General features: G+C 41.0%; 1 protein-coding gene across 1 annotated transcript in view; it reads right to left on the reverse strand.

The window, feature by feature from the left end:
• Positions 1-714: 714 nt before the first annotated feature.
• asap1b (ArfGAP with SH3 domain, ankyrin repeat and PH domain 1b) overlaps positions 715-24,690 on the reverse strand; it is a 62,824-nt gene continuing 38,848 nt past the window's right edge. The window contains exons 11-28 of the mRNA XM_046053088.1: positions 23,240-23,309; positions 20,359-20,446; positions 20,045-20,093; positions 17,408-17,574; positions 15,025-15,158; positions 14,684-14,775; positions 14,414-14,600; positions 12,230-12,315; positions 11,352-11,467; positions 11,203-11,270; positions 10,529-10,636; positions 8,929-9,157; positions 5,812-5,973; positions 4,035-4,113; positions 3,872-3,936; positions 3,246-3,793; positions 2,172-2,294; positions 715-2,044 (exon numbers count right to left, since the gene is read on the reverse strand). Of these exons, the coding sequence (XP_045909044.1) occupies positions 1,970-2,044; positions 2,172-2,294; positions 3,246-3,793; positions 3,872-3,936; positions 4,035-4,113; positions 5,812-5,973; positions 8,929-9,157; positions 10,529-10,636; positions 11,203-11,270; positions 11,352-11,467; positions 12,230-12,315; positions 14,414-14,600; positions 14,684-14,775; positions 15,025-15,158; positions 17,408-17,574; positions 20,045-20,093; positions 20,359-20,446; positions 23,240-23,309 (2,446 nt within the window). The 3' untranslated portion in view covers positions 715-1,969. The remainder of the gene's footprint in view (positions 2,045-2,171; positions 2,295-3,245; positions 3,794-3,871; positions 3,937-4,034; positions 4,114-5,811; positions 5,974-8,928; positions 9,158-10,528; positions 10,637-11,202; positions 11,271-11,351; positions 11,468-12,229; positions 12,316-14,413; positions 14,601-14,683; positions 14,776-15,024; positions 15,159-17,407; positions 17,575-20,044; positions 20,094-20,358; positions 20,447-23,239; positions 23,310-24,690) is intronic.

Raw genomic sequence — 24,690 nt, forward strand, 5'->3', positions numbered from 1 at the left:
CCCAACTTGTTTTGGTTAAAGACACTGTAAGTGAGCCTTTAGACATCCTGTTCTGGATTTTGTCAGTGCTAAGCTAATGCCTGCTGGTTGTAGCCTAAGCTAGCTATATTGCTATGCAGTGGTGGGAAGTATTCAAATCATTTGGTGTTGAGCCGCAATACCATATTAAACAAGTGCAAGTAATGCATTCAAATGTTGAGTAAACAAATGGCAATGTGCAGGATTAAAAGGAAAATAAGCTGTGCTTTAAAGTTGTAGTTGAATTATTAAATGCTTACTGTTGGCTAGTTTTAATCTAACTTGACCATATTTTTTACAAGTCAATCTTAAACTGAAAATTAAGAAGGGCTATAAAATGTAGTGGACTATAAAGTAAAATCTTTCCCTGTAGAATAGCATAACATTTAATACAGAAGTAGGGTTACAAGTACAGCTGAACATTTTACGAAGTGTACAGCTGAACATTTTACGAAGTGTACAGTTGAGTAAATGTACTGGTTTCAATCCACCAGTGCTTGGCTTTGGTTATTTTAAACGGATGAGTGGATCTGATCATGATCTTTTCTCAATTCCTGTATCTTGAGAAACTTCAGTAAGCTGCTTAGAAATGAACTTTCCCCTCTAATGCAGTTTATGAAATTCCAAGGGGAGGTACAAAGAAATCTGGAAACCACATCGCAAAACTTCTACAAAGAAAAACAGCAGGTTCAGTGATGAAGTACAGCACTTTTAATGATACAATGGGTTGATGGGTTTGTTCCTTAACATGGGGAAAAACTGCAAGTCAGTGAGGACTGGGTGAAAATACATTGGCTCTCCGGCCTTTTACAAAGTCCACTTCTAAAAGACATCTCTGGCTCACAAGCAAACCTGGAAATGTACTGAATCCAGTAACATGGAATGATATTACATGACTCACCTTTTTAAAAAAATGTCAAGCTTATGAGATTTTACACAGGTTAATGTGAAATTTCTAGCCTGTCAGAAAATCAAGTTATTGCTAAGATGTCCTCTTGAGTTTCCCGCACTTGTCATCAATAGTGGCTTTACCAACAGGATACCCTTTAGTGTAGTCCTGCTTGATTAATAGTGGCTCTTCAAACCCTGAGGTGAGCGTCTTTGAATGCAGCACTCCACTCAATTCCAGTCATTGTTACACCATGCACAGAAAAGGTCAAAGGACTGTGGAGATGGCGTTGAGTTCACACACAGAAGATTCATACAGTGAACAGTGTAACAAGGAGTAAATTAGTGACCTACAGTGAACCACAGGCTTTGATATTCCACCACACAGTAGCAGCAGGTGTCTATACTGTAAAACAAACAATACGTGTACACACAAAGCAAGCAAGAACAAGGAGTACATTTAATGAAATTCTTTTCATCTCGGGAAGATCAGTGGGAGACTCCTGCCTCTTCAGTCAGTTATGGTGGTAAACAGGGATGCAAGACACAAATAGTGACATGACCTATTTCACATTCCATTTCTTGTTTGTCCTTTTCCCAGAAATATAAGCTGATAATTACTTCAGGGCCAGAAAAATTAATACAGATAAAATTCAAAATCTACCGCCCCTGATGCTTAATCTGACAGGTAGAGAGAGCAATGGTACATGTTTTGTACAATAAAACATGTATATACACTCACACACAAATATATATATTTACATACATATATACACAGTAACAGCATAAACATAGACTTCAGGTAAGTGCTAGGGTTTTGAGAGTGGCTTTGTCACAGCCGTGCTATAGGGTTAAGATAATACTGGTTAAGGGAAGAATACACACATTCTTTGTACAGCATGGATGAGGCATCCATGACTAAATGAGCCTTCTTGGGTTTCTTCTTCTTTGTAGATTTTTTTTTTTTCCTTTAGGACACTTGTCGTGTGACAAGGGGTGTTTTGATAGCTATTTACAGGACCTCCCAATTTAGGGAGAGGTGTAGTGCAAGTCTTTCTGGCTGTCAGTCACTCAGGATGTGCACAAAAGACATGGGGAACACCCCTTTTCTTTCCGGCTCTCCTTCAACGTGCCCGATCTGGAAGTATAAAGGGTAAAGTAAGAAAAGGAGCATCATGAAGCAGTCAGTGTTAGCCAGTGTTTTTGTGCATTTGAGATGGATCAGGAAGGTAGAGAGCTGAGTGTCGTAGTGAAGCTGGACTCACCCACCACTCCTGGTCCTCTTCTCCTGTAACTATGATCACCTCTCCTTCAACAAAAGTCAGCTCGTCATCATTGTCAGCCTGACAGTCATAGATCGTCTTCACCCGGCGGCATTTGCTCTTCCCCTAGACACACAAAAAGCAAAAAAATTTGGTTTAGTAATCAAAGTCCAGAAATATTTATTTAAAAAGGAGACCTGTAAAAAAAAAAAACATCAAGCAACCAAAAAATGCAGGAAAATCACATACAGGTGCATCTAAAACAATTAGAAAATCAAGTGTATTGTGAGACATTAAAGGCTCAGGAAACCTTTGCAGGTGTTTTGAGTTAATTAGTTGATTAGGTCGACAATTCTGTATTATACATTCTTTATTCTAACAGTTTTGAGATACTGCACTTTTGATTTCCATGAGCTGTAAGCTGTGAGCATCAAGATTAAACAAAAAGAAATTCACTTTATGTGTATGAATCCAGGATATATGAAAGTTTCACTTTTTAAATTAAATTACAGAAGAAAATAAACTTTTCCACGATATTCAAATTTATATAGATGCACCTGTAAAAGCTTAGTGCTAAGTCTCTGTTCTCTATGTGACCTCCAGGTTGAGAAATAATACTATAAAAAAAGCAAAATTATGATGATGATACAAACTGAATGTTAAAGAGCTGATGATGTAAATGCAAAGGTCTTAAACAACATATTTATAGAAGACCTAGACTGATTAATTGGTCTGGACAATATTTTCTGCCAATATTAAATGTTAAATGTAACATAACATACAACACAAAAATGCAGTTCAGAAATGCCATAGACATGTCTGAGGTTATTTAGGAACAGGGTCGGTATCAGCCTCTAAAAATCAGTATTGCTCGAGCTAGTTATATTTATACATGAGTTTAATAAAATCGCTGAAAAAGACTAATATGCATCTGAACACATCAGTGTGTAAAAATACACTGAAACAAACAAGTTTATTTACTTGTACTACAAAGTACTAGTTCAGTAGCAAAGATTTTTTTACACTCAGTTCTGGACGAGCTTTAAATGTTGCGAGATAAAACAAGCATGTTCATACCGTGTTGATCTTCCTCGGGAGGGGCACCGGTGTCTCTGCGGTTCCTGTCGGGGTCCCATTGGTGTCTTCGGCAGCCTGTTGGGAGGGAATCCCTATATTTGTTTGCTGATTAGGAGACGGGGAGTCTTGAGGCTGTGGCTGAGGTTGTGGTTGAGGTTGAGGTGGAGGTGGAGGTTGCGTTTGAGGCCTTTGCACCGTCTCTCCAGGAGGGGGCCTGGGAGCGGACTCGGCCGTTCCAGGTTTGGGGGGGATGTCTGCGAGGTGAGGCTTGGGAGGCAGGTCTTTGAGCTGGGGTTTGGGCGGGAGGTCTCCCAGCTGAGGTTTAGGAGGGAGGTCAGAGAGCTGCGGCTTCGGAGGAAGCTCTCCAGGTTTAGGAGGAAGTTCAGACGGCTGCGGTTTGGGGGGAAGGTCTCCCAGATGAGGCCTGTCTGCCACGGGAACCTTCTGCGGGGTGTCGACTGCCGGCGGGGACTTCTGGAAAACCTCTGGAGGAAGGCTGGGTTTATCCATAGATGGGTGGTGTATGGTGTCGATCTTCCGCAATGCCACTGAAGAGAGCAGCACACAGTTGCTTAATAACTCCTTCAATGCAAACAGCTTACATTCAGATGAAAACTGGACTGTACCTTTTTGAGGTAGTTTGGGAAGAACCCTTGGACCAAGTGTTGACTTTGTGTTGCTCGAAGTAGTGCTGGGAAAAGATTTTCAGATGAAGGTACATAAAAACAGAGTGATGCAATAAATTTCAGGCCAATTAGCTTCAAATTTCACTGTGGTTTTCTTTGATACCTTTGCTGCTGAGGAATCCCTTCAAACTTGTTAGAAACTGGAGACATCTTGCTGACAGGAGGAGGGGTGGAGTCGCTTCCTAAAATATTGACATTGATGATGACAAACAGATTATTTGACACCATAACAGAGCACTAACCAAGAGATTAATTTGATATAAATGTGGAAATAAATTAACATGCTGTGATGGTCAAAAAAAAAACAACAATGAGGGAGGCTTCATCTGGCTGAGCTTTCCATGAGCCTGTGTTATTTGGAAACTGAGGTTGTGCAATAAAGTGCCATGATGTCATTAGCGGTTTGGTGTTACAGACTGCACAAAACACCACAGAGGACAAATGATAAAAGTGGAACAACAGTAGAAATATCGCCCTAGATTGCAGGTAAGATGACTGAGGTGTGTTTTTCTTTCTTCTTTTGTCTCCAACTGGTCACAAGATAACTTTTCTTTTAAAAGTTTTTAATCTACTCTTTTTCTAAACTAACCCAGAGTAAGACAAACTCATGGATGCCTTTTTGTGCAGTTTGAAAGTAAGTTTATTGGGGAACTCACCTTAACTTGTGAATGTTTATTAGATAAGTAGTTTCTCAAAGTAGTAAAATGCATCCTTTCTGATTCAGGACATTCAGGAAGTTACCATACTCATCAGTTTCCGACTTAAATGGTATTCAAGGTAACATCCAATTTTTACTTGGATGTCCATCGAGATGGATTTCTTATTTCAGCATCCATTTCATATGACTTGGACGTAGCGTCGAGAGTTTCATACTCACAGGCACATAAACAATCCTTGCAATGGTATGCAGAAGTAGTTTTTCATATCATTAACATTAATCCAGCATGGCTGTGTATTTTAGAAACATGTAAATAAATAGCATGTGGAGTGGAAGTTTGATATTATCTCATTTTAAAGATGTACAGATTGTCAGGAGTAGCCTAGGTAAAACAGCCATAATTGGAGAAGTTGGTTGCATATTTTTATTTCCACATATCTGGAGCTGAAATGACCGTTTCGATGTTTTGAAGCAGATTCTCTGGTTCCAGCTTTTGAAGTGTGCAGATTTGCTGCTCTTCTTTTAGGTTATGTAAAAGTATACTGAATCATTTCCAACAGACGTCTATAAATTGTCACCTTGGACTTTAGATAACTGAAAATGTGTCTTTTTTTAGATGAAATTAATCCATAATAAAAATAACTGTTAGCTGCAGCCCTACACACATATCCACTTATTGAGCCAGGCTTTGAATACCATTCAACAAACCTTCTAAAGAGACATTAAAAGGCATCCACTAGTCTGTACAACTCCAACCCCTAAGAAATCTTTTGAGCATGTAAATGCATTCTTAACCTTTCATACAACATTTGCTACAATAGTTTTAACTCAAGGTCCTCTTGCACGGTTTCTCTGCAGAAAGAGCTCACTCTTTGTCAGCAAATGGAGCTCAGCTCATGTCTGTGAAGGTTCTCTATCATCCAGGTCATTGTTATCCAAGGAAGGTTAAAATCAAGGGCGAGAACTGAAGAAGCGTCTTTGAGTATCTTTAACCAGGTCTAGTTGCCCTTGATTTTAACCCACCTTGGAGAGTTCAACACAGTTAGTTGTGCTTGGAAGAAGCTAGCAAGTGCACCTTGAGTTAAGATTATCTTGTCAAAATCTCTAAATATGTTTTATAAAATAACCCCGTGATTTTGGACATCATAATATCCAAGCTTGAGGCTGGAGCCGTGCCCGAGGGAAACCAGCCCTACTGTTTACACGTGTGTTTGAGTCTCACCCCCAGTCAAGCCCCCTTTACTGTGTGGACTGTGAGAGAGCGGGCTGGGTGGGTCAGACAGGGTGCGTTTGTGTCCAGGAGGTGGGGGCGGAGGCCTCTTCTTGGACAGGGTGGAGCTGCCTCCTGGTGTGAGTGCAGAGGAAGGGCCAGATGGGGGAGGAGCTGGAGGAGCGATACATAAAACACATGAGGTGATGAGGCCCCCCAAAAAGAGTCATTCTGTTAACCCCCAAAACCCAGAGAATGTAAAGGAGAGGAGGAGCTGAAAATATGGGAAAGGGTGTGTTTTTCTCCGCCAGGAAGAAAGTTTTGAAGGACAAAATGAGGAGACACGTTAATGCAAGTATAACAACAAATATAGAACACAAAAATGTCTGGAAGGGAATGCAAAAATCATGAAAAGGGACATGATTTGGGCAAATTTTCGATGCGTCTACACAGTGGATTTGTTTATGAATATGCCTGAATGTGTCTACTGGGACTCCAAAGCACTCACTAGTAATATATAATATAATATATAGGAAAGTAGGGTGAAAGCAGCTAATAGAGAGCTCAGCCAGAGATGAATCAGCTGTGGTTAAGGGTTTACAGCTCAAGGATGGTGGGACCTGATTCCAGCAAGATAAAAATTCATGTAGGCAAGAAATGATAAACTCAGTTTGCCTACATGGTCCCATTGTTAATTTAAAAAACACACCACCCTCCTGTGAGTGTGAGCTGTAAAGGAAGAAACAACTGAGGGATAACTGTATATGGGGCGCACAGCCGAGTAAAGGGGAGAACATAAAAACGGGATATTCACTGATGTATGGTCGAGTGCCAGCCAGTGTGGCGTAGTGCGAATGAGAGCCAAGGAATGCCAAGTGTGGAGCTGAAAGAATAGAGAAACAAAAAAGAGAAAGAAAAGAGAGCGAGATGAGGAGTGTGGGAGAGAATCTACAGTATGTCAGTCTTAAAAGGAGCTGCTCCCACACACTAGAAAATAACAAGATGAAATCTTATCAAGAAAAGCAAAAATAAATAAATAAAGAGGGAAAATGGTGCGGAGCTGCCCCCCCCCCCCCAAGGGCGAGCTCTTCAGCAACCACTGAGAGAGAGCGCTGCTAATCTGGAGCCTCTGAAGAGTTAGCATGTAATTCTATATGTATGTATATCATTTAGCCTCTCATTCAGGCTTTTAATGTTATTTTTGCATAAATCAAACCTCAAAACTCCACTTGTTTCCAGTGCTTTGTTAATTATGAATGAAACATGAAGTGAAATAAAAACACTTACTCCTGATATCATTCAAGAATATCAGTAGACCATTTTCAAGTCCCAGGAACAAAAAGCGCTCCAGGAACAAAACTCAAGGACTTTTTGTGGGTCAGGAACTAAATTTAGACCCTGGTTTCCCCACTAGAAAGGCAGGTTAGGTTCCTGAGTTGTTTGAAAGGTTCCTGGAAGAGGTCCTGCGCTCAACAAGAGCTAAATGACTGTTTGCTAAATATCTCGCCTAGATAGCAACTGTCCAATCACAGTTTATCTACTGTCACTAGGCACAGAAGGCCTGTCAAGCTTTGCATTTCTCTAATTAATAAGAGCAAGATAAGAGTTTGTTGGGTCGTGTCTTTTTTAATCTTTCCAAAGCTAAAAATACAAGAAACAAATTGTAAATAAATTGATTAAAGAGTGCTCTAATGTCTAAGTCAATTAGCATAAGCTAACTACAAGATTCATTCAGGACGAGCCCATCCACTGTGCTAGAGGCAATGTCCTATTATTAGTGTTATTAACTTATACTTTTATTTGTAATATTTATTACATATGTCATATATTGTATTGTATAGAGCTGCAACAATTAGTCGATTAATTCATTAGTTTTCAACTATAAAATTAATCGCCAGCAATTTTGATAACTGATTGATCGTTTTTAGGACAGATTCTTGGGCTTTGGGAAACATTGATCAACATTTTTCACCTTTTTCTGACATTTTATGAACCAGACAACTAATCGACAGATGAATCGATAATGAAAATAAATGTTAGTTTATTAGGTCTAACAAGCTTGACACTGCACAAGAACAATGCAGTTTCATTATTTCCATGTCTATTACATTGACTGTTTTCCTGAGATATGCAGCTTTAGCCTCCGTCTTTTAACATTTTATCAAGTATATAGCTCTCGTGTATATTTAAGATCCTTTTGAAGGGTTCTTGTTTTGAAAATGACCACAGTTTTTGGTGTTTAATCTGCCACGTTATCATTATGAACTGCATATGTGCAGGAGGACAGAGTGCTTGACAGGTGTAGCAACAGTAACTTAACAGAAGGTTAATTAAACATGTTAATTTGCACTAGAAACAAGTGAAACTTTAACAAAAATAAGATTTAAAAGCTCAATAATGGATTAAAATGACTTGTTGAGATGGATGTTTTGCAGTGTAAGCTTTTACGGTGTTTTCAACCATGTACTAAAAGGTGTGACTGAAGTGTTTTAAACCCCTCCACAGAGGGAGGACTGTTATTTTTAATTCTCTAATACTGCAGAGACAGCACACCCGCAGTTTACCGTGCGTAAATTGTGTCTCAGCTAATGATGAAGTGTGTATCCAGCTTCCCTTTCACACGTCTGACTAACCATTGCTGCCCTGCCCTCTCCTGCAGCCATGTTTTCCTTAAGGTTTACTGTGTAAGCCATCTTAATGACACTTGCATCACGCCCTCTTAACTTATCTGCATTCCCGCGCAGGGTGTGTGTGTGTGTGTGTGTGTGTGTGTGTGTGTGTGTGTGTGTGTGTGTCTGACAGTGCAAAGAAAAAACTTTCCAGAAAAGTAATTACGAAGCATTTCTCTGCACCCAATCCTGTCCTGGATATAATCAAACATTAACAGACATAATAAAGTTTCAGTTTCACAGACTATCTTCCTTCTACAGTAATGACACAGTAAAGACACAGTAAAGCATAGAGACAACCATTTGCATTACAGGCTGACATTTGCAAAAGAGATATTAGCAGAACATAATCTCCCAAATTTACAGACTGTCATAGTTATAAGCTACACATTGTTTAAAGGGTGGATGTTGTCCGAAAATGGATGCAGGCTCAAAAGCACTTGGAGCAGGCAGGTCTGACCTTTGCCCTGGTTCCTAGGTGGCAGCGGCGGCCCATCAGCCACGGGGGAGGAGGTGAGGTCGGTGGAGGCGCTGTACATCTGATTGGTGAAGGCGCTGTAGGACAGACGCTGCTGTTTGTCCCTTTGGCTAATGAAGCCCGGCAGGGAGAGCTTGTCGTGCGGGGAGAGGCTGGAGGAGTGGCAGAAGCTCTGAGGCCTCGGGGAGCGGTCCTTCTTGATGGGACTGGGCTGGAGAGCGACACAAGACAGCTGAGACATAGCCGACATCAGTCTAGGAATAAGTCGCTGCTCTTTGATTATGCAGAGCTGGCATCAGACCTGACATGCAGATGCTTCAGAGGAATAGTTCAACATCAATACTACTCTCATAGAGTCTGCTGGTTTTTGTACATATTAAACAAAAGAATTAAAATAGTTTTAGAGGTGCTGATACACAAATTTTGTTACCTAGTTGAGCTAGCTGTTTCAGCCCTTTTCTCTTATTTATGCTAAACTTAGCTAACCGGCTACAGCTTTATAAGAGAGTGGTATTAATCTCATCTAACTCTTGGCAAGAAAAAAATAAATTTTTCCCCAAAATGTCAATCTATTCCAATGTTAAAGGAAACCATTGAATGCTCTTGCACGGTGTGTGATGTGCTGTCTGTTCAAAATCCTGCAAACACAGATTTGGTGAATGGCAAGCCAAAAGATTTCTAGACGTTTAGGTTAGAACTAAATATGGTTGAAAACTGAACATTTTTAAAACACCCCAGTTATATAAAAAAACATTATATTCAACAGCATTTCAATTACTATTTTCACATTAAAATATAGTCAAAAAAGACAAAGCCCAAAATCCTCAAACAAATTTACTTTTAACCTTCATGTCTGACAATTTTTTACCAAAACTGCTCACTGGGATGTGTTTATTTTTCATCGTACCCATTTTCCTTTGACTTACCTCATTTACTACTTTATGCTACATTTCACTGTGGTGAATTGAGGCTACTGTAAAAATAAATTGGTATGTTTGCCTCTATCATGAATTTATTTCTCTACATATATGATGGTCAGTCAGTGCAAAACTGTGAATATAGAAAGCAGCATTTTAATTCTGTGGAATTCACATCAAAGCAGGACTGATGCTTTAAATTGTTGGAAACGTATCTGCAAGCATGTCATCTTACTTTGGCCGGTTGCTCAGTTATTCTTTACTGTTTCCAAGAAAACAAACAAAGGCTTTTGGAAAATAAGAAAAATAAAGAAATAAATTCAGTTATAATCAGGAGTTGCCAAATAGGGCTAGTTTCTACAGTCAACAACAGCAACATGCTGATGGCAAAGAAAATGATGATAATAATAATGTTTTTTTTCTTATTTTATTTATCACAACACCCCGCAGGATAAGCAGTTGATGATGGATGGATGGATTTATCACAACACAAAAAGACATTAGGTACATTTATAGCAACTGTTCATAACGTTACAGAATCCAACCACGGAGCTCTAGAGGAACACTCACACATCTGAACACCAGACTGACAGCAGTTTTCCAATATTAGTTTCAATTGCATGGTATAAGGTGTAATGAAAAGAAGGGGAATGCGCAGCTCGAACCTTATCGTCAAGGTCGTCGTCGCTCTCGTCCATCTCCTCCAGTCTGAGGCTCCACTCGTACTCCACATGGATGTGAGGGTTGAACTTCCCCTCTGCGGCCTGCACAAGCTTGACACACACACACACACACATCAGCAACACGTGAAAATACCATGGAAAATACACACGATAAATAGCTACTATTCTTCACCAATACAAACCATTATCAATCAAATGGAAAACAGCAGCAAGGTAAAGAAGTTACATCAAAATTGGCTGCTAATAAACCAACATAAACTCAGTCATTATTCTTTTCTGGGTATGAGCAAGTACCTATTAAATTTGCTGATATATTTGTTTATTAGAGATTTTAACTCCATTTAAAATAGATGTTTTTGTCTGCTTGGTCATCTCAGCGTTAATAATGAACTTACTGTATGTCAACAATTATTTCCACTCTGCTGTCAATGTTGCCTGAGGCTGGAGACAGACCTTTCACTGCCATCTAGTGTTCTGATTAATCTGCCCAATAACTGATCAACACATTTAATCAGCCACAATTTATGCTCCACAACCTTTTGTTTAATTTGTCCAATTAGCTGCACGTGTTTGTTTGGGTTACAGTCATCTTTTTTTTAGACCATTAAAATCCTCTGCGATGTTCAAAATCACCAGCTGGGCGCTCCTGTACTTACTGCCTCCTCACACTGAATGTTCCTCAGTCGCCTGGCAACATCCAGCGCCGTCTCTCCGTTCTGATTGGCTGAAGGGAGCGGGAAGGACAATCAACAGTTAGAGTCGGATACGTGCGTACAGATGACTTAAACGAGAGGATGTGACTCACTGATATCGGTAGCCGGCTTGCCCCTCAGGAGTAACTTGAGGCACTCGGGTTTCTCGTACATGCAGCAGTAATGCAGGGCCGTGTTCCCCCACTCCGTCTGCTTATCCAGGTTACCGCTGGGAGAAAACACACATAGTCAGGACACAGGTCACAAGCCAGTCCTGCAGCTGCAGGTCAGTGTGTTATTGCCCAAGTTGTGGGATGTTGTGGGCTTTAAAACCCAGAAATGTCTTTTCCTTAAAAGGCAGAAGTGAGTCATTAACTCAGTCATAAGAACAGCAACATTTAGATCTGGGTAATGAGATAAAAAAAAAAAAAAACCTGACTATTACTGTGCTACACCAACTACACTGTTACAGCAGGTAAATACTCCCTTTTAGATCTCTTGTAGCTGCCAGAACGGGCAAGAGGACAATTTTAAAATAATGAGGGCTATGCATGATACCGCATGAGCACAGCTATTAATTAATGAGAGGATCCCACTTGTTTTGCGGAGGCTGTGTGCAGTTGAAGCAGTGGTGGGTAAACAATTGAAAAAAGAAGAGAGGAATAAATTAAGGCAGAGAACAAGTGCTTGACCCATTTCTGTTTGCCTTGTGGGAATCTGATCTGAGCGGTGCGGCGCTAAGCTTTCCTCTGCACTTCCATTGCTTTCCTACAGACTGAAGCACAGAGCAGGGAAGACTCACAGCAGACAGACAGATCAAATGTGATACTGAGTGTTTCTACAAAACTGTTGTATACTACATAACAGCTCATGTGTTTAAAGACATTTTGACAGCTGTTTGACTCGCATGAAAAGCCAAAGCAAATTCACACACTTAAAAATTGCTTTTCTAACTTTGTAATGAAAATTACTTTATTATTTTTTTTTTTACCTGTTCTGCACCAGGAAGTCCACTAAGTGCAGCGAGGTCTGGTCAGCAGTCCGTACAGAGTAGTGCAGTGCTGTCTCTCCAGCTTCCTGCAGGGGGCCATCAAACACAGCAAAGACACGGTGAGACAATCTTGGGCAGCATCCATTCTGTATTCTCTCCCTCTCTGTGTCTCTTTCAGCATTTAAACAAGCTGCAGTAAACAAAATGGCTCCTAAAAATAATATTTCAGCCAAGATTTTTCCATTTTAGCATTTTAGTCGCGCAGTAATTTCCTCTGTCTCTGTGAATTAAAACCAGATCTGGATGTGGTTTTCTTGAGATGCAACATTAAAGGTGGGGATAAAAGATGGAAGTGGGGAATATATGTGCTGTATTTTTGTGGCATCTTGGCATCTATAGGGTAGACTAAAGGCTGTATTTAGTCACGCATCCCTGTTGTGCTGTGTAGGCTTGGAGGGGGGATGTCACTGCGCTGTCTGCAGCCATTCAGATGTACTGACAACAGCAGATCAGATATCGGTGAGTCAGACTTCACAGCGAAGACAGCAACAGCTCCCTCTGTCACCAGATTATATCCTCTTTTATTCTGCTGCTGCACTGTACACTTTTTTTTTCATTAGAGAACATGTCTGTGTTATAAAACCTTGACCCATTTATGTCAGATTAAGTCTAATCACCCGTGTTGTTTACGGTGCAGCATCTTCACCATCTACCGCTTGTTATTTAACTTTCATTTGTGCCCTAAACCAGCAGTGCAAAAGGCGACGAAGCAGCGAGAGAACACGCTGAGCCGCGGAATAAAACATGAATTATGCTGCCACGGATGTCGTCATCTGGGTGAATATGAAGACGATGCCCTGCGATGTAGTGGAGGTTGCCGTGTGACACCACCTGCTGGAGAAGTTATCCGGATGACTCAATATTTTCCAACTGTTACACCCACTTTAACTCGCAAAATAATTCACCAGCTGGTAGAAATGTGTCAGCGTTGGTCGTCCTGCTGGGTGTAAACCTCACATGAGGATGAACCACTGCAGTAAGATGCTAGAGCTCTGAGAGGGATACTTCTAGTCTAATATGACATCAGGGTGCGTGATAGGAATTCACCAGTCATGTAGGAGGAGGTTATGGGAGGTGTGCAAAGATTGCAGGTAACATACTAACCAACAATGTTGATTTGACATCATACGCATCTTAGTCAAATGAGCCCCCAAATCAAGTTACAAATACAAACATTTTAAAGGGCCAGTTCACCCAAAACACCAAACACAATGTGCCCCTAGTGGTATCAAGGCATGCAGATGGTTCAGGCTTTATGTACCGAGAATTTTACCCTTTCTCCTTTTAAACATGAATGCTGCCACTCTTAAAGCACGGAGGTGAACAAAATCTCATTCATGCTGCCAAAAGCATTTAAAGTTCACATTTTAAATATTCAATAGAATATCTATATCTAGAAACAATGAAATGGATATTTACGATTAGGGCTACAACTAACAAATATTTTTCTAACAATTATCCATCAATCCGCTAATTATTTTATTAATTAATCGATTATTACGCAGCATAATTACCCAAAACCCAAACTCACTTATTCAAACTGCTTGTTTTGTCGAATCAACAGTTCAAAACCCGAAAATATTCAGTTACCCACCAGAGTTAACTTTAATTTCATAATTTGAGAAGCTGGAAGCAGCAAATCTTTGGTATTTGTGCTGAAATATGCTGATTACTTTTTGACAAATCGGATTGACGAATTGATTAATTGATTAATTGACAAGTAATTTGGGCTCTAGTTAGGTTAAGATTCCCAGACCTCACTGTCAACAGTTTTCATTACACAAGTAGTTCCCATGAAAACTAAATCTAAAGCGGCTATAATCAATTTTTTTATAATAATAATGAACCTACAGAGAATTATCTGCAGCTCACTTCGGCTTTATCAGTCATCAGGCTGACAGAAACACGACTCCAAATGAATTGTAATGCTGCTCCGCTGACTGCTGGATGTGTAAAAAAACAACGGTTTGCCAACAAGTTTGTTGTTAATTTGGAGTGAAGGCAGAAATCTCAGAAACGATTAATAAACAAATAAAACCAAAATGATCTGCATGACTAGATACCACTAGTGGTGAGTGTGTAAATGTGTTTTTTTTGTTTTGGGTGAGCATTTAGAGGACTCACCTGCCCCAGCTCTGGGAGCGGCTCCATAAGTTCCACCCCCTCTGCGTAGACCTGAATGAGGGACAGCAGATCCCTGGACTGAACCGCCTCTAACAGCTCGATCATTTTAGCTGCCGCAGACGTGCACGTCTTCCTCGCATACTTGTGGTCCACATATTTAGCGTTGATGAACTCTTTCCTCACCGTCCTGTGGAGGAGAAGAGGAATCCAGTCAGCTGTTTGGATACTAAACAAATCTAGTTTTCAGCGTTTTGCTCAGAGAGTACTCACATGTCACTGGATGGAGTGGGCTTTGGTGAAGGGGAAGACAAGTTTCCCTCCATTATCTCATTGAAACTACTGTTCCCTACATTCTTGGCCAGCTGTGGGAGGAAGAACAAAAAGCCAGCTTCAGATCACAATAATGTTGACAAGCAGAACAGCATTCGCGTGTTCTCAGAGACAGATGAGCACATGTGTCTCCGCTGCTGCTTTAGCGATCAAATTCTGCTCCCTCATGTGTTTCAACTACTCTTTCATTATTTCTAATATTTCACCAGTGATGAAAATAGTGAAGGGCGTGCACTGCTGCCTCAGAATAGATATTTATTCACTCGGTTTCTCTGACTCACCAAGAGCTCTGAGGTCCCTAGCTTGTCAAGCTCCATGGACTGGATGCGGGAGATGTGGACGCCCATCTCTCGGTGGATGCCGGAGCATTCGATGCAGGTCAGGATCCCCAGGTTGGTGGACAGCCACTTAGGATCTATAAACACAAAATTTGTGTTAATGGTACGAGTGGATGGGCAAGATGGTGTAGGTCCAGTAAAACTATTATAATTTGGACATATGCTCCAAATTGAAGCCTTAACTAAACATATGTCGTCCCAATCTCTACTGTCACTATCAACTAAAGTAGTAGTAGTTTGAAAAGACATTTTTCAGCAGTAAAAAGCATCAGTCCTGACAATTACTGAAAATCGGTTTTGTGCGGTGTGTATTTTAGTCCTTTAAAGGTTCTGTCAGTAGAGAAATTGTTTTTTTGGCATCTCCACAGTTGATTTATTCCTGTGTGATTGTAAAACTTTGGAGAAAAATGTTGAGACCTAGCAGAAGCTATTACTCTTACTCTTGTGAGGGACTAACACCACAACCACTGACACCAATGTTTAAAGATAGCTGAAAGAGTTTCTGCTATAAAACACCTTTATAACTGTGCTGTGTGCACGAGATTTCTAAACCTGGTCGGTTTTCTGTGGGAATGAAACAAAACAGGTTCGGAAATGCAAGGTTTATTAGCAGAAACAATTTTTTTGTTCTCCATGGATAGATTATGTTTTATCAAATAACAATTTGCCCCTCCACAGTAGACAGAGGCGTATACAAATCCCACACCAGATTTTCATTTGAGCAAACAGGACAGATTTATGGCCTCTATAAGCGGCTGTGGCATTTAATTTCTGCTGCAGCTCCATTTTGTAATCTTACGTCATCGGTGAATAAGAGTAACATCCGCAACACTGACTCACAAACCACACATTAACTAAGTGGACAGTGTTTCGATCCTAGATGGAGCTTCGTCAGGTCAAACATTTTATACATTTGTGGCTGCACCTACTCAGGATGTAATCCTGCATCATGACAAAATGAAGTCACCTGATAAAAACATGATTTCAGCAGATGCTTAAACCAAAGTTTATTTATTGATTTTATTTATAAATCAACGAAGACCACTAGAGGACTGTCGGTAGGCACGAACAGTGACCACAGTCACATCATACTGCAGGAGGGAGACAGAGGCCATTGCATAACCTACTGCAAAGCAAACGGCACAAGTACGCTGAGATGTAGCAGAGCTAGCAGCGCCCTCTGATGTTCTGATGCATCCGGGGAGATTTTAGCAAGCTTTTAACAAACAGCTTGGCTGTGCGTTCACGGATGCTGCGAGTCCGGGGATGCTGTTCTGTCTGAATCTGATGTGTGAACACCAGGCAGGCACCGGTGGAAATGTCGGAGGCAGCACAAAAACCAATGAGTCATACACAGACACACATTTTCACAACACAATGAACAGATGCGAGCTGGTGATAGGTCACAGAGTGCATGTTAAACATGGTGACTTGATGCGCAGTGACCTCTATAGCTGCTTAATGGTAAAGCTGCGTCTTATAGATGGAGATCCTTTGAGAATATCAAGTAAGATGGAGCTGTCTTCCTTCTACTCAGACCAGAGGGAACGAAGAGGTGACCTTTCAACTGTGATGTTAATTTTGTACGTTGAGGGAAGGAAACCCAGTCAGGGAAAAGCCTCAAATCTATAAACCACATCTGGAGTTACTACTGAAACCTGGAGTATAGACATGACAAATTACCTCCCCTCTCTGCAGATTGCAGGGGTCGACCGAGCGTGTGTGACTTATGTAACAACGTGATGTAATGGTGTTGTTTCTCAAAGCGTAGAAATGTTTTTTTTTCTTCCTTGGAGCATAAAGTCCTCCCGTCAGTTCAATGATGTGCTCTGTGTGTGTTTGTGTTGACAGAGGAGAGTCAGTGTGTGTGTGTGTGTGTTTAAGTGTGTGTTAAGTGTCAGAGGGCCTGAATGTCTCCTGAATGCTGAGTCTTTGGTTCCTAATGCGGGGGAGGATCAGGATCGAGTTGTGTCCTGAATGCGAACAATGCACACGCACAAACACACGCGCGCACACACACACACACACACACACACACACACACACACACATTGTTCTTTTGAAGGCTGCAGGGGGATTTGCAGCGTAGCTTGTTTAGTTACCATCTAACTGAAGGACACTGAGTGCAGGGCAGCTGAGACATTGAAAAGAAATCAAGATTGGCTTTCAATAAAATATTTGCCCACAGTTAAATCAGAAAATGCTGAAGCAAAGGTGTTTGTCTTTTCCCATATCAAGGTGAGAGTTGACTAAGCACAAAACAGGAAGAGGATATATATATATACACTGGAGCCTCTCTGGACACACCAACAGCAGCGGTACACACCTGCAGCTCCGCAGTCGCAGCAGACTTCGTTGCCTGGCATGCGCAGCACATCTTCTATGATGGCTTTAGTCAGATCCTCTAAACCGTCCTCGCCTCCGCTGCTCTGCTCGCCACGAAACGCCATGTTCAACGCCTCCTCCTTACTGTTGGTCAGTACCGAGATCCAACTGCACAACAAAGGGAAATGCATCATTACTGGTGATATAAATAATAAGAAATGTTATTTATAATGCATTTTTAAAGCACGGATATTTTACTACATAAAAAAACACCAGATATAAAGTAATGAAAAAACAATAGCTACGACCTCCCTAATCTGAGGATTATTTTCTCAATTCAGTTAATTAAATGTCAGAAAAATAACAGATGACGATCAAAATTTCTTAAAGCTCTAGATGGCCTCTTGAAAGTGCTTATTTTTTTCAACCAACAGTCCAAAACCCAGAGATGTACAGTTTAAAATTATATGAATCATCCTTAAAAAGCTGGGACTGGGGGAATGTTTGTTATTTATCTGTTTTTCTTGAAATTATTTGCCTTTTTTTTCCCCTGGCAAACAACTAATCATTTCGGCTATAGAACAAATCTCAAAAAAAGTTAATTATTGTTATGAGAGATTTCCATGAACCCAATACCTATGATCACTTTATATCATTTTGACTGGAAAGGACAAAAGTCTGCTGTCTGTATAAATGGTCCAAAGAGAAATGTATTTTTCCTTACACACATTAAAAGACTGCTAGGCAAAACTTTTGAGGCAATAAACTTAAACTGCACAAAAGATGTATGGAGAACTTCTTTTTATAACTACTGAAACGATAACATCCGTATTACTTCAACTCCTTTCCTTTCTGTTTCCTGAGAAAGTATTTTTGTTCTTGCAGATTTAGTTACTTTAAAAAGGTAAAACACACACAGATATACGTACATGAAACCACACACACACCCACACAACTCTGTGGTCATCAAAATTCACGCAAACAGGAAACTCTGTAGCTGCCTTTCAAACATGGCCTCTTGCAGTTTACTACACGGCACAATCTGCTCCTGCGCTTTACCCACTAAACTGGCCCTCACACACACACACACAGCACTTCCTCTGTCATTTTCAATCAACCCTGCCTGCAAAGGCAGAGGGCAGACAAGGAGTGGGCACATAAACCAACGTGTTAGATTGTCTGTTTATCTGTTATGTGTGATAAAACAAGGTATTTTAATCTACAGATGCGTAGGTGCACAGATGCTGAGCCAAAGTGTTTTTGTGTTTACTTATATTATGCACTATAATATGCTCCTAGCCTAGCGTGATTACACAAAGCATGTGACGCTTGGAAAACTAAATCTTTTATGGAAAATCCCATGAAGACGCTGCTGCTACTGCTGCAGCAGTTGGAGGTGTGTGACAGAAGAGGCAGTGAGCAAGCTGCATCCCAAAGGACTACATGTACATGGAGAAACAGCACTGAACCAACGACAGCGAATACACGCCAGCTCAGAACACAAGTGCCTCAAATCAAAGGATGTTTTAGTCTAGCCAGCTCAAGAAAATTCTGTAAGATTACATTCAGTTTTGTTTTGATCCGATTCTTTGAGTGTTTCAAAGCATTGAGATGCAACAAAGGGCTTTTTAACGTCCATTATTTTGACTCTTGAGAATTTAAAGAAAGAACAAACCTTAGAACCATTTCTAAAAGAAGCAATGTCAAAATTAGCTTGATATTTTAGCATTGCATATATTTAACTTGGTAAAGTCCCCTACATCTGGTATTCATTCAACAATAGGAACATTTCCATCAACTCAAAAAGACACAAAATTAAAAAAAGTTTTTAAAAAATGGATTAAAATCGATGCTGCAGAACCAGCGATAGTCTTTTTTTTTTTATTTCACACATTTTTGTTCCTTGTAAAAACCTGGTGCCTACATTACCCATAATGCAATGCAACCACTCTCATTTCAGTAAGCGATTCAGGTGTGCTATGCTAGTAGAGCCGTTGGCCGGAGATGAGGAGCAGTGTACAGACCTTTTCTAACGTATTTGGGGGAAATGGACATCTTTCCAAATAAACTTAAATTTAACATAAATGTTTTCAAACGCTTGTATTCAAGTCTGACCTGAAGTAACTCAGAATTTAGCCCCGTGGATTAGCTTTTTTGCTAACTGCAGTGGAATGTACTTACAGCACAACAAGCTAGCTACCTATGCTAGCTGTTTGGTTAGCCAAATAGCTATCCATATTTTTCATTTGCAGACACAATAACCAAATTCAATTGCTACTGTTCTAATATTATGTGTCTGCGTACAAACATACATTGGTGTCACTGCATGTGAAACAAACAGTGTGAGGTTACAGTGACCTGAATTGCTGGAGAACTCGCTGCACCCACTCTCAACAGTCTCTCTGACACTTCCTGTCTTTAAATTTGACAGTGACAGCAAAGAGCAGCCACTGACCAGCCCGCCATTAATAGAAACCATGAGGCGAGTTTGTGATCACACCTGTCCCCTTCTCAGGAATTATGTAAAGATGATCAGGTTATGTTAGTTTACAGCGCTACAGGTGTAGGCGCTTCTCAACCTTAAGAAATAAAAATAAATGCTATTTTTAGTGTTTTATAGAGCAACAGAAGTACTTACATGACAAACTCCTGTTCATCTTCAGCCTGGAAATGATATGTCCGGTTATCTGTGGAATACGGAAGCGTTAAGTAAGCAAATCCCTCTTGCATTTTATAATATTAAAAGCAACCGACAGCATGCAAAAAAACTGTTCAGATATCACCTGTCTGTGTGACACCTGTTGGACAAGCTGTCTAAAAATGCTGTGCCTCCATAGATTTGTTTTCCTTGATGTTTGTAAGAGGCAGAAATTCCCATACTATATTATATACAAACAGTATATAATTAAGCCACTCTGGCATTTAGTGAAATGTACAGTATGTGAAACTTACGGGAAATGAGGTCAAAGCACTTCCTGTCTTCACCACTCGGCTTGACCTGGCAGGTGAGCAGGTTGAGTTTGACCGGCTGCCTATTGGACTGTAAGCACAAACAAATTGAGGATGACAATGGTGGATGCTCAGGAAACTCACAAACACAACAATTCACTATATTACACACACACACACACACACACATTCACATATACACACACACACACGGGACTCTATACATTAGTTATTAGTTATTAGTTAGAGACCTGTACATGAAAAAAGTGCCCATAACAATTTCCCAGGGCCAAAGATGATGTCTTTAAATTGCTTTGGATGTCCCAGCAACAGTCCAAAACCAAAAGATTTTAAACTGAACAACATTTCATTAGCGTCTTCATCACGTCAACATTTTTATTTGTCCCATACTTTATAACCAAATACCTGCAAAACTAAAGACATTTCCATCTGTCTCTGGGAGATTCAAGGTCAGGAGAATATCAAGTGGTCGGAGCGCTGGCTGTTGTGCCGCAGAGAAAATAAGGGCCCTTAGTCTTGTTGTCTAATAACTAATATAAAATCAGTTAAATCAGTCCTGTTATTTTATTTCAGCGTGATACAGTTTCCAATTTGTAATCCTGTAGAGTCTTGGGGTGCGTTCAGACCAAACGTGAAGCAAATTTCGCTCGCCACGATCAATGTCAACGCAAAGGCACAAATTCTGGGACACACGAAATACGCGTCCGCCCAAGTTGAAAATGTTTCAACCAACAGAACAAAACACCAACATATTCTATTTACAATTATAGAAAACAGAGAAATTCCTCATATCTGAAAAGTAGAAACCAAATGGTTTACACCAAAATGATTGTAGATTAACTTCCTGTAAGTGTTTATTATTCAACACTGCTGCCGGAATTTGAATATTCACATAATTAAAGCTACAAAACTGTGTGACACAGAGCGGCTGGGCTATGTACTATAATAATGGCACCAGTTGGCACATGTACACTGAGCATTGTCTCCTGCCAGTGCCAGCGTCCGGGCAGAGGAGGGGCCGGGGCACGTGCTAATGAAATGCTAACAGGCTGTGATGAGCTTTGGAGCTCGGCTGGCCTGCTGGCATCCCGCCATGTCAACTAGAGTCACCTAGAGTTCAGCTGCCACAAGGGCTGAAGGAAAAAGAACATGGAGTGGTGGTAAACCGCCTCCAGACAGAGGATGATTATACGCTCCACTCAGTGAACAACTATACAGAGAGGTTAGAGATTGAGTCCCTTCATTGCTCAAAAGAACAAAAGGAAACCTTTCATATACTTTCTGAGACAACCACTTGCCCCGAGCTTCTTGTAGCAGACAGAAATTATGTTATCCTGTATGAGGTAGAGGAAGCTTCAAAGCATGCTCACACTCTAAAACTATAAGAACAGCAAAGGTGTAACCATTAAAATAATATCACAGCCAGAGCTTATCCTCCCTGCCATGGCTCATCCAGCTGGAACGACTGTGTCTGTTGGTAAGAAAACCTCCTGAGGGCCAACTTCACCAGGCTAACAAAGGCTTAATAAAACAGGACCTTAAATATTAACATTCACATGAATACAAGAGAGTCTGTTTAAATCACAATCTGTATGTACCAATGTGAATACGTTCTGTCTATGAGGTTAGAAATCCAAACTGGGTCTTTAAACATACAATTTACTGTCTAGATTATAATTTAAGTTTAAAGATATTTTTAGAGTTTGACTTATAGGACAAATAATGAGATAAAAATTAAATAAAGATCCTGCACGGTCTGAGGCTACCGAACCAGAGCACTTTATTTATTAAACTAGCAACAACTTAACCTGACAAAGATCCTCCTCAGGTCTGCAAACCAAAAATTTAACTCTTCAGTCAGGGAAGGGTCCTGTGATATAACCAGCTTTGGCTAGTGAATAATCCTCAAAAGATCGTATAATCTTCGTATGACGTATAATCTTCCTAAAGTTGTCCTGTTCTATTCAATGTAAATTTATTTGTTTGTTTACTATTGCTCAATATTAAACATTTTTAGATAGATTTATGTGTTATTTAACCAAATCTGTCTTCTATTTATTTATTGCTGGGGTTCAATTATTCACATGAGCTGTTGAAGATTTATCTTTATCAAGCAGCTATCACAAACCTTTGCTTTTTGATCCACGATGATATGAATCAAGTCATCGTAGTTTGAATTATATTTATAGCACCATTGCTTGTTATCAAGCAGATGACCTTCCCTATATAAGAAGGCGTTAACTTGTTCCTTCCTTCACTTAGCCAAAGCACCGTGATAATCAGGTTAATGTAGCCAAAATACACAGAATTGCATTTTTAAAAACCTTGTAAATCCAAATGAAGTGTTTCCTATTTTAGTCCCCGATTGGATGTAATGTTTACCTGTGCCTCATGAGACACCTGCCACAGCTTCTGCCACAATTAGCTAAACTTTCTGATTGTGTTGAGCCAGTAGTTCTCTTTATTTGAGGCTCAGTTGCAGGTTTTAAGTAAATTAAATTTAATAGCTTTGAATTCAGTTTTTAGATCCCTGAGAAGAAGAAAAACGTCACGCTGCACAGCGGCTCCTGCAGCTGCAGAAGAGTGGAGCCGCTACAGACATGCCTGCATACATACAGTAACAGCTCACACTTGCTCTGTGATGAGTCACCCAACAGCACAGCAGGCGGGGGGGGGGGGGGGGGGGGGGGGGGGGGGGGGCGAGTGGCGATTGCCATGGCAACCCATCTATGTCAATTCAACCCCACCAGCCTCCAGATTGATAAACCCCAACACAACCTCCCTGCATGATGTTCTCCCTTTGATCCAGTCACACATAGGGGTCAGGGAGTTCATATGGTGTGTATAATTGTCTTGTACTCACTGTGGCATGAGAGATGGTGAGCATGCCCCCCTTCACTGAGCACTGCCTCCTCTGCCACACCTTCCTCAGCCTGTAAAAGTGTGTGTGGGGGGGGGGGTCGTTGTGGCACATTAGGAAAGAAGTTGTCATGTCTTTCTTCTGTGTGTGCACTTTGAAAATTTTAATGCAACATGAACGGTTTTCAAATACAGGCCGTGTTTGCAGCTTACCCATCACTCTTCTTCAGCAGGTAGCCTTTCTTCTCACTGCCAAACTCCTTGTTTCCCTGCAGCTGGTGCATGCTGTAACCACCCTGCTTGCTCTGCGAGTCCTGTACAAACCCACACCATACATGCACACAAGCAAACACAAAATAGCAACCTTTAACACACAGTGTTTACAGAGGAGCTGCTGAAAGACATGCAACACATCGCCAACCACAACACAAACTGATCCCCCAACATCAAAGTACAGTACAAAGAGTCTCTTCTCAAAACCAAAGTGAGAGTGCTAACAGAAATATTAAATGTACAAGGCATGCTCTGCAACGCCTCTAAACCACTCTACCGTCAAGCAGAACAGACAGATGCCAGCATGCTCAACATGCACCAGCACTTACTCTTCTAGACTTGATTCCAGACAAGCAGAAGGCAGTAGGGAGGAGATAGAGGGGAGAGGTGTGAAAGATCGAGCTCAGATGCAGGCGGTGAGTGCGTCGCCTGCCCCGTGGGGCCGACAAAAACCACAATCTCGTGTGCTTACTTTCTAAATGTAGTGCTCACCGTGGGTGTTATTAACAAGAGAAGCTACAGAATCTGTGAATTAAATGTGAAAGACTGTATGGATTGTGGCATGCAGAACAGCGGACTGAGACTGACAGTGCTTTATTAAGTGTGTGTGTGTGTGTGACGTGGTGCTAAGTCGGGCAGTGAGTGGCTCTCCACTGAGCAGCCAGTGAGGCACAACACTGGTCACCAGCAAAGCCTACCACACACTGGCTACCAGCATGGTACAGCACTGGGCACTCGCTCTGTGCTGCAGGAGACAAGCTCCAAACCTGGTAGTGGCCAGAGTGAAAGGGGGTGTGTGGTAAAAAGGAGCGTCAAATCATCAGTTCCTAACAACATATCTGTGTGGCACCAGGACCAATATGGCTGGTCGGAGTGAATCAGGTCTGCCTTTGCTGTGTTTAGCCCGATATGGCTGAGTTAGGGCTGGCCTCGTAAGAATTACACCTGCTACAAGTTTATATTTGGCCTGGTGTGTCCGGGGGTGACCTGCCTACCTCCTTCTGGTCCAGCTGGAGGGAGGACTTGATCAGATCCCGCAGGGCAGTCAGCTGCTTCTTCTCCTCATCCTGAGTTTGTTTGATCTGAGGAGTACAAATGCAACGTTGAGGAAAAGATGCACCAGCAGAACTGAGAGATTACCACTTGTGTATCCATGCAGCCGTTTATTGCACTAATAAAAAC

The sequence above is a fragment of the Micropterus dolomieu genome, linkage group LG01, assembly GCF_021292245.1.
Source record: "Micropterus dolomieu isolate WLL.071019.BEF.003 ecotype Adirondacks linkage group LG01, ASM2129224v1, whole genome shotgun sequence".
Taxonomy (NCBI): domain Eukaryota; kingdom Metazoa; phylum Chordata; class Actinopteri; order Centrarchiformes; family Centrarchidae; genus Micropterus; species Micropterus dolomieu.